The 17,197-nt window shown below is 36.7% G+C and overlaps 1 protein-coding gene and 1 long non-coding RNA gene across 3 annotated transcripts in view; one reads left to right on the top strand and one right to left on the bottom strand.

Annotated features, from left to right (window-relative positions):
- Window positions 1–2,313: 2,313 nt before the first annotated feature.
- Window positions 2,314–17,197, top strand: part of LOC139125920 (uncharacterized) — a 76,074-nt gene continuing 61,190 nt past the window's right edge. For both annotated transcript variants that reach the window (XR_011550405.1, XR_011550404.1), the window contains exon 1: window positions 2,314–2,497. This is a non-coding gene — a long non-coding RNA (uncharacterized lncRNA). The remainder of the gene's footprint in view (window positions 2,498–17,197) is intronic.
- The window catches only part of LOC139125918 (dynein axonemal heavy chain 8-like), an 86,948-nt gene continuing 73,610 nt past the window's right edge, over window positions 3,860–17,197 (bottom strand). Inside the window, exons 76-88 of the mRNA XM_070692002.1 lie at window positions 14,683–14,801; window positions 13,409–13,611; window positions 12,749–12,822; window positions 12,313–12,465; window positions 11,525–11,680; window positions 11,073–11,189; window positions 8,402–8,503; window positions 7,759–7,919; window positions 7,035–7,191; window positions 6,373–6,525; window positions 5,815–6,004; window positions 5,042–5,163; window positions 3,860–4,478 (exon numbers count right to left, since the gene is read on the bottom strand). Coding sequence (XP_070548103.1) covers window positions 4,191–4,478; window positions 5,042–5,163; window positions 5,815–6,004; window positions 6,373–6,525; window positions 7,035–7,191; window positions 7,759–7,919; window positions 8,402–8,503; window positions 11,073–11,189; window positions 11,525–11,680; window positions 12,313–12,465; window positions 12,749–12,822; window positions 13,409–13,611; window positions 14,683–14,801 — 1,995 coding nt within the window. The 3' untranslated portion in view covers window positions 3,860–4,190. The remainder of the gene's footprint in view (window positions 4,479–5,041; window positions 5,164–5,814; window positions 6,005–6,372; window positions 6,526–7,034; window positions 7,192–7,758; window positions 7,920–8,401; window positions 8,504–11,072; window positions 11,190–11,524; window positions 11,681–12,312; window positions 12,466–12,748; window positions 12,823–13,408; window positions 13,612–14,682; window positions 14,802–17,197) is intronic.

Raw genomic sequence — 17,197 nt, 5'->3', positions numbered from 1 at the left:
AGCATGATGCCATTTACTTGAATGCACAACACACAATGGCAAACATTTTTGTCGTCGTAATCTTTGCTTTCTCTGTCATATGATTAGTTTTTGAAAATAACGAGAAATCTAAAATGTTAAAAAAATTTGAATTACATACCAGTTTTGATACTCATATGGCAGCATTATACACTTTTTCTCTCTCCAATGAGTCTTATTCAAAGAAAACTTGGAAAACTCAGGATATTGTGAGATCGGTTAATTACACATTCACAGCTGAAAGTTTTGTTTGTAATCCTTGCTAGCTTCGATCTGGACCAGCCACATCCTTTTTTTTCATGTTTGCTTGGAAAAAATAAGTACACATATGGAGTACCCTATCAACAGCTGAATGTTAGTGTCTCTTGGCTTGTTGCACGCTAGGATTACCATTTCGTAAAACATTCCTTTTCTCTGTATGATTTTTGGTCGTTGATAGTGAGCTGCAGAGGGAAAAGTAATATCTAGTAACAGACCAAGGCTGAAACACATATACTATGAATTTATGTGCCATCAAGATTTCACCCAATGTAGATCTTTTCATTTTGTCCTTTCTGATTCACAGACTAAATCTTGTTTTGTGGAGAGCGCCAATGTTGCTTTTCATGCTTCAAAATAACATTGAATAAATTTTTTGTATTGTCTTCCAAATTTGGGTCAGGGATAAATGTAGACCTGTCTAGGGCTGGAGAGTGACAAAATTGAGTAGCAAAATATTTGGATTATATGAATATGATCTACCACCTTGAAAAAATGAAATCATTGCAAGTTGGCTTTCATTAATGTGTAGTTTTGGTATATCTTATGTGAGCTTGTACAGTATCCAACTTTTGTAGGAGTGTGTGTGCTTGGTAAGTAAATGACATGATTAATTGACATCGCTCTCAATTTGCATAAAAATTTTACTTTTGACTGGAGGCAGGCTCCAACTAAAACAAAGGAATTATGTTAACCATGCATCAGCTTTCATTTTTAATGGCCTCGTACAGACTTCACAGGTTGAGGCATCCACGTGCCCTCTGAATACAAGTCAATCTTGATAACTTTGACATGGTAGAAAATTTTCCACTTTTAAAACTGAAGTTTGTGTAGCCTTGACATGACCACTTTCCAGATATACTTTCCTCAAAGCAAGCACATTTTTCTTGGTCATTCTAATTTTGTTTTCATATTGCGCCTTTGAGGTTTGTGCACCGGTATCTATGAACTGGCCTGTGTCACCCTTGTGCACCACTATCTATGAACTGGCCTGTGTCACCCTCTGTGCCCCGTATCTATGACTGGCCTGTATCCCCTTGTGCACCGGTATCTATGAACTGGCCTATGTCACCCTTGTGCACCAGTATCTATGAACTGGCCTGTGTCACCCTTGTGCACCGGTATCTATGAACTGGCCTGTGTCACCCTTGCACCGGTATCTATGAACTGGCCTGTGTCACCCTTGTGCACCAGTATCTATGAACTGGCCTGTGTCACCCTTGTGCACCAGTATCTATGAACTGGCCTGTGTCACCCTTGTGCACCGGTATCTATGAACTGGCCTGTGTCACCCTTGTGCACCAGTATCTATGAACTGGCCTGTGTCACCCTTGTGCACCAGTATCTATGAACTGGCCTGTATCACCCTTGTGCACCAGTACTCTATGAACTGGCCTGTATCACCCTTGTGCACCAGTACTATGAACTGGCCTGTGTCACCCTTGTGCACTGGTATCTATGAACTGGCCTGTCACCCTTGTGCACCGGTATCTATAACTGGCCTGTGTCACCCTTGTGCACCAGTATCTATGAACTGGCCTGTGTCACTCTTGTGCACCAGTATCTATGAACTGGCCTCTGTCACCCTTGTGCACCAGTATATAATGAACGGCCTGTATGTATCGCCCTTGGCTTATGTGTTATGTTAGTGCACAAGAATCTTTCAGAATCATGAAAGGGTTTATGGACATACAGGTTTTGCATTGATCAAAACAATTGTCATTGCAATTGTCATGTCATCATTGTTGATATTGACAGTGTGATCAAAATTAAGTGACCCAAGCAAACACAAGCAGTTATTCGTAGGGTCACATTGATTGAACAGTCTCCAAGTTAAGAGGTGATGGGCAAAGTGTTGAATATTAGCTGTAACATTTTGTAATCAACTGTGCATTTAAGTATATGACAACCATGGCGGCAAAACCCAAAAGAAAACGGTACAAAGTTGATGTGATGTGCTCCATTGGGAAGACAAACTTCTGAAATAGGCTCCAGAGGGCGCCAGGAATGACCTTTGACCTGTACCCTTGGATGCACTCAAAACTGTATTCCAAGTGGGATAGGAGGTTGTACATCTTCGACAAAGACATTTCAATTTCAATTCAGGCAGATGAGATATTTTATTTGGAATGAACCAGTTAGTGATCCAGAGCTCCAAGAGAATAAGTGATCAGCTGATTTTGTTCCCTGAAGACCACACATGTGTCAAGGTCATGGACTAGTTAGGAAACTTTAAAGGGTAAGTACCCTCTACTAGTAGCCATCTCTTTACCTTTGTTGGTTTGTCCGTGGAGGTAGAAAGTCTTTCTTTCTACCTTCATGGTTTGTCAAGGTCATGCGAAGAGAAGATTTATAGTAATTGAACTTGTGCATTATTATGATATGCTGATTATTAATTTCATGGATACTTTTCAATGACTGCATGACCATTGTCTTCTTATCTCAAAAGCTTTCTATTGCTTTGAACTTCCTCTGCAAAGTGTAGGGTTTTACCAGTAAGTTGTTTATATGCAAACAGCAAACTTTTGTAACGACTTGATATAATATTCTGTCATTGTTCTTCTTTATATTGTAATAAAGCACCAGGATATATATGACATTATATTACCATGCCCTGCCTGTCGCATTTTGATCGGGCAAGCTGAACCACATGACTGACATGCCCGTGAATATGAATAATAGGATTAACAACTCAAAGTATCGTAACTTACAGCTCAAACGTAAATCATAATCAATCACAAAATAAAATGGAGCACTTGTAGGTCAAGTTGAGATACTTTTTTCTGAAAACATCTCCGGATTTGCCAATTTTTTTACAGCACACGTGACAGTGCATCGCGTACTGCTCAGTTTCTGGGCCAGTTGTCGTTTGCTCCTGAAATTTTCGGAAATTTTGACGGTTTTCGGGTTTGCTGATAATATAATGGAAATAACAGACTCCGCTCTGACCATTAAACGTTTAATTTGTGGGCGCGTGGCTCGGGAAAGCCAAATTAACGGGCGAGGCTTGTTAATTTTTGGCTTTCCTCTCGCCCTTGCCCACATAAAACGTTAATGGTCAGCGCGTCGCCCGTTATTTCTATAGTTTGTTATATATCCGTGGCATATATAGCCGTGTTTAACTTACTGTCTGTGTATTTGGCAAACTGAGAACCCCTCTCTAGGTCTGTCATTGTCTCAATGGTTTCAATAGTATGGGTTTACCAGTAATGTTAGACACTAAATCACTTGCAATAGCAGCCAATCTTGTAGTATTTGTGCATTGATGTGAATGAATGTAACTGGTCCAGTTACTTGATAGTTGAGAAAAAAACATAACAGTAAGGCATGTGTTTATTACATACTTGTGCATCCATCATCAGTTTAATACTTGACTTGTCTTGCCTTGTACTAGATGTTTTTTCCGCAGCTATTATTACCTTTTTTTAGAGTTTTGAAAAAGACTATTCAGGTTGGTTTTCTTAAAGTCAACTCTGTAATCCATATGCATTGAAATATCACTTGCCAATCTCTCAAAAATACATAAAAAAGGAAGAGACAATCAATCTTAGATGCATCAACGATGTTTTATTCAGCTAAAAATAATTAGCGGTATTATTGATGTTAAAATTACAGATCTACAGGCTAATCCAACCAACACAATACAACAGAACAACTTATAGAAATTTTGTTAAATTTGATGGAAAAATTCAACAATAAAATGTGAATTGATGAAACACTGTATTTGATAAAATATTTTAGTTCATTGGGATGTATAAATTACAATTTCAATTTAGGAAACTTTTAAAGTTTTTTCTCAGAACAGTATGTCAGATTTATGTTTCAGTGTAAATTGTTAAACATTAAATTTTTTTTCAAGCTGTCATTGATAGACTCAGTGATGTGCTGGTGGACAAAATTTTAAAATGCATCATTTATTTGGTGTCACACAGTAACGCAACACCTCTCAAAATCCAGTGGTCAGGGCTCTGGACGGTTTTCAGCCACAATGGTGTGATGTAGGTGAGATCAGTACGCACTGGTTTCTTGTACACGGGGCACTGGTACAGACGTGGGTCCTTGGGTGCGGTGGAGTTGATGGCAAAGACGTGTACCACTGGCAGTAGTGTGAAGAGCACCTTAGGGGTGGATTCTATGAGTTTACAGCCACGTCTGTCCCATCCAGCACCATCCAGATACAAACCATGCACATACACACCCTCCTGTGTGACAAACACATGCATATATAGTATCATTGTACTACAGAAGTTAAATATGCATAAGTACGCTTACAAAACAGGTTCATACTTGATGATCAAGTTCATTGCATCTATAGGGAAGAATAGAGTGCATAGATGACAATGTCAAAACACTGACTTTTCAAGCAGTCTGGCACTCATATTAACTCTGCAAATGATAACAAATAGGTCTCCAAAATTTCTAGGGAAAATTATACACAGAATATTCTCAGGCAAATTGCAGTCACCAGTGGATGGTAAAGTCCACTGTTGACACACTCATTCCATAATGCCAATTTTCATTGTGATCTACGTACAATAATTTGCATATATCAGAAACTCTATGTCAATTATACTCTGAAACTCTTCCACAGCTAATTACTTTTTCCAAGCTGTTTTACATTTCTCCACAATGGAATGACTCATTAAATGATGTATATTTCAACAAATATAGCCAGACTGATGGAAAGCTATGATGAGGTGAGGTATTAGCCCACGAGTTGATCAAACAAAAAAGGAAATAAAGGTGTGCACTTGTATAGACTTACAGGAGGTGGTGCTGTGATGTCTTCTTTGAAAGGTCTGATAACTTCATTGTGTAAAGTGACAGAATCCAAGGCCCAGCCTTTGTGAGCTCTGGTCACCTCTTGACGCATAGCTGTCAAAAAACCTAGTAATAAAATTCACATTCATCAGCACTCATTAATAATTTTGATAAGCTGAATGTTTTTAATCTCAGTGCACGCAGACTTTCAAGTTTATAGTGCAGAAACTCAATGAATCAGATTAATGAACGAACTGACAAACAAACAAATAAACAAACAAATAAATAACATGCACCACCAGAGACTGTCAAGTTTATAATGCTTAAACTAAATGAATCAGTTAAATCAACAAACTGATAAATATAAACAAAACAAACAAACAAACAAGTAGATAAATAGCATTTAAGCGACAAACCACCCCGGCAACAGGTGTAACATGAGATGTTGACTAGTTATGACATATATGCATGAGCAATTTGTGAGTGCATATACCAGTATGGAGTGAACTGGTCAAAACCCACCCATTGCTGAGATGGTCAATTGTCAGAACACTATATTGAAATTTTGGAGTAAACAAAAAAAAAGGGATTTTTCTTTGGCTCAGAGCTAGCACATGTTCCAACCATGGTATATCACGAACATTCATTTCAAAGTCTTAACCAATCAGATTGCTGTATCTTGGCTATCAATGTACTGGTATTACACACTATGTATTTTAGCATCACAGCAGTAGTTTCACGGGGAATATACAGTGAAGCCAGGATGGTAAAACTGACCTTGAGGGTTGAAAAATCCAGTCATCCAGAAGGCGTTTGGTCTGGATTCAAATATCCAACTTGAAAACTGTGTGTTCCGTTCAATGAGTTCAGTAAACCAGAAACCAAGGGTTGATGAAACCCAAGATACCTTCCTCCACAGTGCTGGTACTCTAGCATCATACATGTTGTCTAAAGCATCTCGTAAATTCTGAAATCATAGGATTGAAAAGTAATTAACTCTGGTATTTCTCATATTAGGAAAAGCTAATGTCTATTTCTCCTACAATCATAGATGGCAGCTTTAGGTTTTTAATCTCAAATGAACAATTTTGTCTTCACCTATCAAAAAATATTTCTCTCACAAAAACAGCACTTGATCAAATCTTTCAGAACCATATGTAGTGAAGGCCTTTTATTTTCTGTTGCATAGTGGAACTCCTGAAGGGGAAAATGGATTTACATGGGTTAAAAAATATTCTCACTGAATTATATCATCCAACAGTACCAAGATTTTGTTCTCTGAACCCATTTTAAACCTCTCTGCGATTTTGTGAAGGAATGTATTACCCATCCTACCTCACTCATGATGATAGTGCCCTCTATGGCCAGTTTGAGATCAGATAGAGTTTGTCTCACAAGGCTGATGACACGCTGCATACGATCTATCTCCTGACGTAGGAAGATATTCATAGAATTCAATGCTCCCATCTTCTGTAGCCGAGCTTTCACCTGAAATGATATATGTCAAAGCACATATAAGTATAATTTCATATTCAATCAAATTATGGCAGTATTGTTTGCCATGAACTCAACCAACCAAGGAAAGAAACACAGACCAGACTACCATTCTGTCTCTCCAGGGTATATTCACTGTATCTGTATATATTCATTTGTTGAACTTTACACGGAATATATTTGATGTGCTGATATCTTTGAAAGTCAGTTAATATCAAGCTTGTTTCAAATTCAAACAATGCCGATGCTTTGCTCACATTTTGAAAATTGGTGAACACCAAAGCTGACTGCTCAGCTTACTGACTTTGGAGGATACAAGATGTTATTTCTGGAGACCTATGGACCAATCAGTACATTTTTCCATTGTTCAATCAAAAACAACTAGCATTGCATCTATATGGAACACATGTTCTTTACTTTGTGATGAAATCAACACAATTTGAAGCATGTGGGTATCGTTATTTTAAAAATACAGGTATGATCAGTTAGACGGCATACTGTACCTCATGGGGTAGATAATCGGGGGGTAGTTTTTCCAGCATATCATTGGCTTGTCTGTATACGATAGTTTCTCTAGTTTCACCACCACCGCCACCACTTTCCTTGGGTTGAATGTTCACAATGGTGTCCATGATCTCCTTAGCAGTGTTACTCTGGTATCTGTAGTGATATAAAGTTTTTAACACCATGTAAAGTAAACCTTCAAAATAGTAAATGATTTAATTCCACCATTGTAAGAGAGCCAGGTAAAAGGAATGTAGGTTTTGGTCAACTTTATGGTTCAAATAAGCAATTTCAAATTTCTGAAATTACATAAAAATTAGCGATTACACATTGTTTTATATTGAAACAAAATTACTTTTGAAACTGAAAAGAAAAATAAAAGCACATCACATTTCACCAAGACGCGTACTTCAAATTATCATTGACTTATTTGTTGTACTGTTTTGTTTAAGATGGCAATTTGTCTGCATAGCTTAGAAACAGTATGGATTACCAAAGGCTAAACACTACTCAATATGCAATGTACATGATGTTTAACAAACTTTTATGAACTTCATGATATTTACAAATTCAGTGATTCAGAAAAGACCGTATTATACTAGCAAAACATGCAACTTTGGCTGGACATATGTAAAATTACATCAGTGGTAATAAATAATGAATTACCGGTATGTCAAAAGTAATACTGTCAATAAAGAATTTTTGTAAATTAACTATACATACGTAATATCGGCATTAGTATGGAGTCCAAATACTTCAGGAGTGTCTACCAGAGGTAAGGTTTCAATGTATTCCATGTATTCTTGCACAGTTTTACATCGTGGTATTTTGTATCCAGTGTAGAAACAGAATGACTCTGGGAAGATGTTCTCACCAAACCACACCTGTAGACCAAGACAAAATCTTTCACTATTTAGATACCTTTGCAAACTCATCTACCAGTGCTGATTGGAAAGGAGTGTGTGGTATACAATGGCAGAAATACAAATCTACCACATGGAGAAAAAAGCGGTGCAATGCGCCTCTACAAGCAAAATTGTAAGACTTTCTTTGCATGTGAAAGTGTGAAAATGCTATTGATGATAAAACAAACAGAATTGATTTGAGAAGATAATAGAATTTAGAATAACCAGGCGTTCTAAGGCCTCCAGCCCATATACAAGTTTCTGATACAATAATGTTAAAGCCATAAATAAACATAGCAATACGCTATTTTATGTGAACTGTCTTCCTCTTGGAAAAAAAATCTTGATAATAAATTTACTAAGATTATGTAAAAACAAAAGAAGGGAAATTCAGACTATGTTTTTGTTTTAGAAGAAAATGTATGAATTTGAGAACAAAACTACACTGAAATGTCTGTTACCTTGGCAAATGTGTTGAGTAATCTCTTGTCATAGTCGTCAGTTACTCTGCCTCCATACTGTACTTCACCTAACATGTATCTTACAGTGTTCCATGAAACTCCCTGTAATCATACAAAACAATTAACCACTGAATTAAAAGTCATCGTTGATGACACAGTCCCCACTTGTTAATGGGTACTTTGATTACATGTTCTCAGAGAGGATAGAGTCCTCTTCATTAATTAGGTCTGTGATAAAAAAATTTGATACAGATGGCACTCAATGGCCAAGAATGAGTTCCATGGTGATGAAAACATAAAACCAAAGTAGGCCACCATCCTAAAGTTCATAAATGAGTCAACTAGGAATTAATCAACAGGATGTTGCAAAACATTTTTGCATACAATCCTAACACTGAACAGATTATCACTGGTACCATATTTCATAAAGTTTGATGCAGTATTTACAACACTATGAGATCAACATCTGTATCAAGTTTCATCACATTTGACGTTGTATTAATTTGTGGCTATATCACCCTAATTAGGAAAGTTCATTACTTATGCAATTACAAATTAATTAAAATGACACTGATAATGTCTTTTTCAATGTTAAAGCAATGTGAGCTTAACATCTGTACAAAGTTTCATGAATTTGATGCAGTATTTCTTGACATATCAGCCTATTTACGAAACTTCAATAATTGACATGTTACTGCTACATGACGTGAAACAAATTGAGGAGCATATGTATGAAATAGGTCAATGTCCTTGTACCAACTTTGAATGATACTGGTGGCAATATGTCTGAGTTATGGCTCTGTACATAAGAAAATTGTAACAAATTCACCGCCATGCAGCGATATTTGATCTTACTGTTTAAAAAATCAACAAGTATATGTACAACATAAGTCAATGTACATGTACCAACTTTGAATAAGATCAGTTGAGACTTGCCAGAGTTATGGCTCTCGACATGAAACAACCATAACAAAATTGCTACCATGTGGCCATGACCATCTCGTGAAACCAATCGACATACATATGTATAAATAAGTCAATGTCCTTGTACCAACTTTGAATAAATTTGCTTGATACATGTCTGAGTTATGGTTCCGGACATGAAAAAATCCGAAAAAATGGCCACACGGCGGCCATATTGGATTGTATCACAAAACAAATCAATGTGCATATGTATGACATAGGTCGATGTCCCTGTACTAAGTTTAAATAAAATCGGTGAATAAAATCAGTTGAGACGTGCCCAAGTTTTGGCTAAGGACATGAAAAAATTGTAACCAATATGGCTGCCATGCAGCCATATTGGATCATATCATGAAACAAATTGACGTACATATGTATGACATAAGTCAATGTCCTTGTACCAACTTTGAATAAAATCGGTTGAGATATGCCTGACTTATGGCTCTGTACATGAAAAAATCGTTAGAAAATGGCTGCCTGGCGGCCATATTGGATCGTATCACAAAACAAATTGACATGCATATCTATGACATTGGTCAATGTCCTTGTACTAACTTTGAATGAAATCGGTTGAAACGTGTCCGAGTTATGGCTCTGTACATTAAAAAATCGTTAGAAAATGGCCGCCTGGCGGCCATATTGGATCGTATCACAAAACAAAATGACGTGCATATCTATGACATTGGTCAATGTCCTTGTACCAACTTTGAATAAAATCGGTTGAAACATGTCTGAGTTATGGCTCTGTACATGAAAAAATCGTTAGAAAATGGCCGCCTGGCGGCCATATTGGATCGTATCACAAAACAAATTGACGTGCATATCTATGACATTGGTCAATGTCCTTGTACCAACTTTGAATAAAATCGGTTGAAACGTGTCTGAGTTATGGCTCTGTACATGAAAAAATCGTAATAAAATGGCTGCCTGGCGGCCATATTGGATCGTATCACAAAACAAATTGACGTGCATCTGTATGACATATGAAGTAATTCTTGTACCAAGTTTGAATGAAATCGCTCCTTGCATCTCTGAGATATCTGCGTGAACGGACGGACGCACGCACGGACGCACACAAGCACGGACGCACACACGCACGGACACGACCAAACCTATAAGTCCCCCCGGACGGTGTCCGTGGGGACTAAATACAACATGACAAACAATTTTTGGAGGAACTGGGAATTACATTGATGGACATATAGAATATTATTATACAACTACCATCGACAACAATAGAATTTTGAGTACGCTAAAAAAGCCGTACGGAACATTCGTTTCGTAACACGTAAGGTTTCCAGGTGCCCCATCCCCTGCAGCTGTATCTGCTCGTTCACTGTTGAATGGTTTCAAGGGACTCACTGGAAGAGTCTCTCACGCGCTCTATACATACATGTGTAATGAACACACTATCCAGAAGTTGCAGAAGCGTGTCCAAGATAGCGTTCCACACTTGGGCTATAAATCGGAAGAAAAATGCTTGACATTGCACGAAAACGGTCACTAATCTGACAAAATTTGATGCCCCAGTCAGGAATGTAAGATGTATAATAATAAGGTTATTATGAAAATACCGCAAAGGATGCACTCGGACATCGGTGCAGCGTATCACCCTCCGCGTGCCGATGTCCGAGTGCATCCATTGCAGTATTTTCATAATAACCTCTTAGTATATAAATGATAAAATTACTGAAAGGGTCAAACTTACCTTCTTGGGATCAATGTCATCCAAATGGTTCTGTATGAACTGAACACTGGCAGTCAAATCAGCCTGGTTGAATTCATACGGGATATTCCAACCAAGGGGACCAAACTTACGTCTTTCCTGGAAATCAAATGACAAATCATTTGTGAAGACATTTTACACTGCTACATCAAGTCTCTTACAATTTTTTTTCTGAAAATGTTTTGATTTAAAGGTGTGATGTCAACTTTCAATGACAAATGAAAAACAAATAGAAACTTGGGTCTTTAGCTTCATGTATACAAAACAACAATTGAATAAGTGATGGCTTTCTGTCTCAAAGCTTTGTTTAACGTGCAGTGTGAATATAGCTTAAATCTTCATACAGCACACAAAAACACACTTTCACTGTAAATAGGGACTAAAGTGAGATCACAATGGTTGGACAGAATTACAAACAGACAAAGTCTGCTTACCTGGACAGTAGTGTGTAGGAAAGCCACAGAATACAGCATAGGTTTCCACTGTGGTAGATTGTTGATATCTAGCTGATCCTGGGTAATACCAGCAAAGGTTCTCTTCAAACCAGCCTTCACTCCTTGAGGAGGTTCATTGGTGAATTTGATGGATGACTGTTGAAGTCAATGAAAAACATGTCAAGGCATTTCTATAAAGTGTCAACTGTATCTTATTTCATTTTGATATTGAAAATATGTGATTAGTCACTTTTCTTTTGGTAGAACTCAATATCTGACTTTTATATGGTACACACTTTGCTTTTCCTTAAAAAACTGCCGAGCGTACACCCTATAAGAAAACACTAAAATGCAAATCAAGCACAAATTCAAAATATACTATGAAACTATGCAGCTCCTGAAAGACTTTCAAAGTAGTGTATACTGTTGCCAATTCATCTGTTGAGAAAATTATGGATTGATTTTAAAAAAAGGAAGCTCTGTCAGAATAACATCATACAAATACAGCTCTTAAAAATAACAATGGGTGGAGCTCTTGAATAGTTATACTGTAGCTGGTATGAAAATATTTTGTTTTTGCAGTTATTCACATGCAGTAAGCAATGTTGCTTTCTAAATTAAACTTGTACCAAGAATCCTCAATAGGCCTCTAACTTTGCAGTACCCAACATTTATTCATTGATACCTACAATATTTACTCATCATATATTGCAACTAATCAGTTGCCAACCTTGATAGAGACTGGACCCAGGATAAAAACATTGTCTGCACCTGTAGAGGTGTCTTACCTGTAGCAAGCTGATTGGAAACTGTGTATGCACTTCTGTTGTGATCCAGACACGGAAAGTCTCATGGACCGGTTCATGTGTTGTAACGGTCTCCAGCAATTCATCCATGAAGTCAAGACCTAAATGGCAATTTTGTAACAGAACCCAGCCACCCTGGTGGATGAAAAACAAAAATACATTATTTTAATATTTTGTAAGACACAGAAATGCAAAATGATGTCTCAAAATACTGGTACTTAACTTCAACTTCAATGTAAGGATAGCTCCTAGATCATATGCTAAGCTAAATATTAACTCCTTTTCAACAATTTGCTGTATAACATAGTCAGAAGAAACAGGTAACTCCATGATAAATCAAAAACTGGCAACAAGAATTTCTTTTACAAAGAAATTTCTCTGGATAGTATTTGTTGACCACTCCAAGTATTATACTCACTCCAGCCATAGACTGCTGTACTAGTCTTCTAGCATGGACTTCTTGACCCTGTCCCATGGAAATGGCACGACATTCTGAATAGGTTTAAGATTCCAATTACAAAAGAAAATCACTGATTAGAATTGCAAGAAGTGAAGTTGATTGATCCATGGGGAATTTTCTTTTGTTGGAAAAGTTGCCACAAAAAAAATCCATCTGCCAAGCTACAGAAAAATTTTTTGAGAAGCTATTTGTTGTAATAACAGCAAGGATTTGAAGTATTTTCAGTTACATTATATTCCGCTGAGTTTGAACTGAGAGTATCAAGTGATTGACGTTTTATGTATTCAGCTCCACATTATGAAAAACATGCAACTTTACGAGTGGAAAGCACATACTTGTAGCCTTGCATGATGTTAGTTGCAGAGAGGAAATATTTTTGACCGAAATATTAGCTGACAACATAGCAGATTTCAATTTATTTCATTAAAACAATCCGAAATAAATCTAACTTGACATTCTGTCATATTTCATATACATCAATTGCTACATAACACTTTCTGTATTTGTTTCCTTGTCCTGAAGATTTTAACAATATACATTTGAAATAGTTTCACATCTGAATTGAGAAAATGTTAACAATTAATACAAATATCATGTATACTTGACTTTTACACATACCGACTCTTAATTTCTTGCCTAGACCTTCAATATTGTTTGTTGGATCACTACCCATGGACAGGAAACAAATCAGTGGAGTTCTAATGTCACTTTCTTCCCATGTCTTCTCCAAGTCCAAGATGACAGGGTCTGCATACCTAGCACCCATAGAGTCTGCAATGTACTTCCTGGCTTGTGGCATGGTACGATCTGGACACCATGATCTGTGTTCACAATGTCATTCAAAATTGACAACAACAAAGTCAAACAAAGTACTTACACATAATGAGTGGCTGCTGGAAGTTTTAACCCTTTGAGTCCTTAAATTTTTCTCACCAAAATTTTATTGCAACATTTTACCATTTTTTATGAATTTTTCTGTAATTTTTTCGATAATTTTGGCCCAAATGGACATCACATTTCATGGACTACAGCTTTTTATCAAAATTATGGCAAAAATCTGAGAAAAATTGACTGGGCTATATTTTATGAAGGCGACAAAAATTGACTTTGGCGCTCATAGGGTTAAAGCAATTTGGAATCAGAGCCTTCATGTTACTAGCTACATGTAAACGAATCACTGACACAAACAGAGATATTCTCACTGAGTACAGTTTTGTGGCGTTTGACGTTCAACAAAAAATGATTCCATCGCTGGGTGTTGAGAGGGTATTGAGCTGTGCTACTTAATTTAACCCTTTCACCACCATGGTTTGTCCCAAATCCATTGTTTTCTATGGTAAAGTTGGACCTGTATACAGGGAACTGGGGGTGAAAGGGTTAAGTTTGCCATCATAACTACATCATGTTCTGGATAAGTGCAAAAACTGGCTTGTTCTAAGAACGCTGATGCTGCAGTGAAGTCCTCAGTTTGTTGCAATATCTGAATAAAAATCTTCCTACTGATACTCGGGGATCCATGCACTCAAAGTCGCTTCAAATTCAAGTACTTTGAAGGACTTCTTCAGCAATTTTCCTGGACTTTTTTCAATCCAAAATATCATTTTTAAGCAATCAGTTTTACAACATATCATTTTCATATATCATTTTACATATCAAGATATCTTGACAAGATATCTTGACTGATCATCATATTACTTTTGAAAATTGTAGTCAGGCTATCAATTTTCCAGGACTTTTCGAGACTTGGTTTCATTTTCTAGGATTTTTCCAGAACTTTTCCAGGCGATTTTGAAATTCAAGGACTATCAAGTACTTTCCAAGAGTGTACTTGACCCTGTGCATTGTACTGAAATGTATACAAAATACTTGACAATGAAATTTTCATTTGTCACCTGATGAGTAAAAGTTTTCTGAATGTATCCAATGAGCTATTATATCCATCTGGTATTATTTCTTCTTCAGGGGCATCCTTGTCAAACCATGCTTTCCAAGTCCTCTCATTACGTTGAATCTGAATTACATAATGATAATTAAAGATCTTGTAGTTCAAGTCTAATTCCGCTGATACAAATATTTTCATTTACTCTGCGGATATTTCCTTTTCATTTCTGCCCTTACGAAAAAGTCCTATAGGACCCAAGTGGGATTGACCATGGTCCAATAGGAGTACCACAGGAACGGTGTAGGACCAGGCTGGTCCTATAGGAATGATAATTTTAAGTCCTATTGGACAATCCCATTGTAAATGAAATTCCAATAGGAACTATGTGGGACCATTCTTGTCCTATGGGAACAATTCCTGAATGTCCTACAGGACAATCCTTTTGTAAATGACATTCAAATAGGATTTATTCAATTCTCTCAGAATCATTAGCTTTTGCTATTGCTCTGACAAAATTATTCTTACCATTCTCAGAGAGCAAAATATTTTGCAAATTAATTTGCAATTAATCTTTGGACTGGTACTGAAGGAAACATGGTTTGTAAAAATATTGCATTTTGCTATTTCTAGAATTAAATGAAAAAAAATATACAAATAAATAAACAAACACTTAAATCAATAAAATAAATCAATAAATAGGCCCAGCAATCAAGTTTACATGCTGGCTCATGCATACATATGAGTAACACATAGTTACAATATCATTGAGTTTCCACAGACTGAAGACTATTACAACTACCAGCACTTCAAATTCATAAATGAGAATCAATATCACCTCATTATCTTAGCTATAATGTCTGATCAACACATATTTTGTACACCTTTTTAAAGTCCTATTAGACTGTCCTATTGGAAAACCTAAGCCCAGAATGCATTGGGTGGCTGCAGTGCATTATGGGCTAGCATCATCAAAACAAGATGGCCGCTGCAAAACAGACAAAAGGGGTCAGTTGTAGCTCTGAAAAAGGACTGTGTGGCAGCATAACCGGGTGTTTTACAGCTTTTATATCACTGTAGTACAGCAAAGTTAGGTAGGACTGATTATTATATGTCAGTGTTTTCCTTTTGAAGACTGAATAGTTACGGAAATAGCCAGGTTTACAATAGTCCTTTGTCTACTTGCCTGCTCATGATCCAGTGTATACCCATTGTGTGACTTCTAGCTTGTTGACTAGGCATTTCAGTCCACACAAAGAATATAAACAGGAGTGAAGTTTAAAGCCAAGGTAGTAATGTAGTTAGTGATTGGATACGTATGGTCAAAATGCATTGATATTTATGTGAGACAAAGGAGCAATGGAACAACGGGGTTGGACCCCCTGTTACATAACAAACAAGAAGTTGATATCTCAACGATTTCTACTCATGTATTGCCATCATGAAACCTGAATTCTTTCTATGCTGATAGAGCTCATTTGGCTTTTGAATTATTAAAATTATGATACTGAAAATTAAATGTTTTGTGTAACTTTTGGATACATTACATAGCAGCATCAAATTAACTTATCACCTAAAACAAGAGCCAACCATATAAAGCTGCAACTCAAAAATTTCATGAAGGCAGACCTTAATTTCTATGTGGATATGCTTCTGTAGTCTCAGCCATAATAGTTTAATTAGATAATTGTTACACACAGCTTTGTATAATATTTTTCTGATTATAGAAATAAAGTTTCTTTGTTCAAAAGTATATCCATTGTAAGTTCTTCTTTGCTCCCTAATGAACATTGAAACACCCACTATATAGTTTGTCTTCTTAGCGTCTGTAGTGTTAAATGCAAATGTTATTGTTTACATTTTAATTCTAGTCCAGACCAGAATTCATTCCTCAACAATAACAATGTCTACACATGTACAGGCTGAGTTCAAGGAAACGTTATAATGTTCAAATTGGATTACCATAGGACTGTCTAATAGGACATATTATTATTAGACTACCATAGGACTGTCTAATAGGACATGTCTAATGTTCCTATTGGACTACTATGGGACAGTCTCGTAGGACAGGTGTCACATTCCTATTGGACTACTATGGGACTGTCTCATAGGACAGGTGTCACATTCCTATTGGACTACTATGGGACTGTCTCATAGGACAGGTGTCGCATTCCTATTGGACTACTATGGGACTGTCTCATAGGACAGGTGTCGCATTCCTATTGGACTACTATTGGACTGTCTAATAGGATATTGTCTCAAAATACTATTGGACAATCCTATCAGACTGATTCCTATTGGAGTCCAATAGGACTTTTTTGTAAGGGTGTACAATGCATGTATGAACCTATACCATAACATTTTATTTACCACTGATTGCATGAAACAAAATTTTCACACGTTGATTATGTATATAAGGTATGGTATAACTTATTCTGTAAATTGTCTCTAATGTATCAAAAATACATGGCCCATTACAAGTTAATAATACATGATTACTCTTTTTATGTTTGTCACCATAAAAATGA

This window comes from Ptychodera flava, assembly GCF_041260155.1.
Source record: "Ptychodera flava strain L36383 chromosome 3 unlocalized genomic scaffold, AS_Pfla_20210202 Scaffold_26__1_contigs__length_13983176_pilon, whole genome shotgun sequence".
Lineage (NCBI taxonomy): Eukaryota > Metazoa > Hemichordata > Enteropneusta > Ptychoderidae > Ptychodera > Ptychodera flava.
Note: the sequence above shows the minus strand (reverse complement) of the source record. Positions and strands in the feature narration are given on the sequence as shown.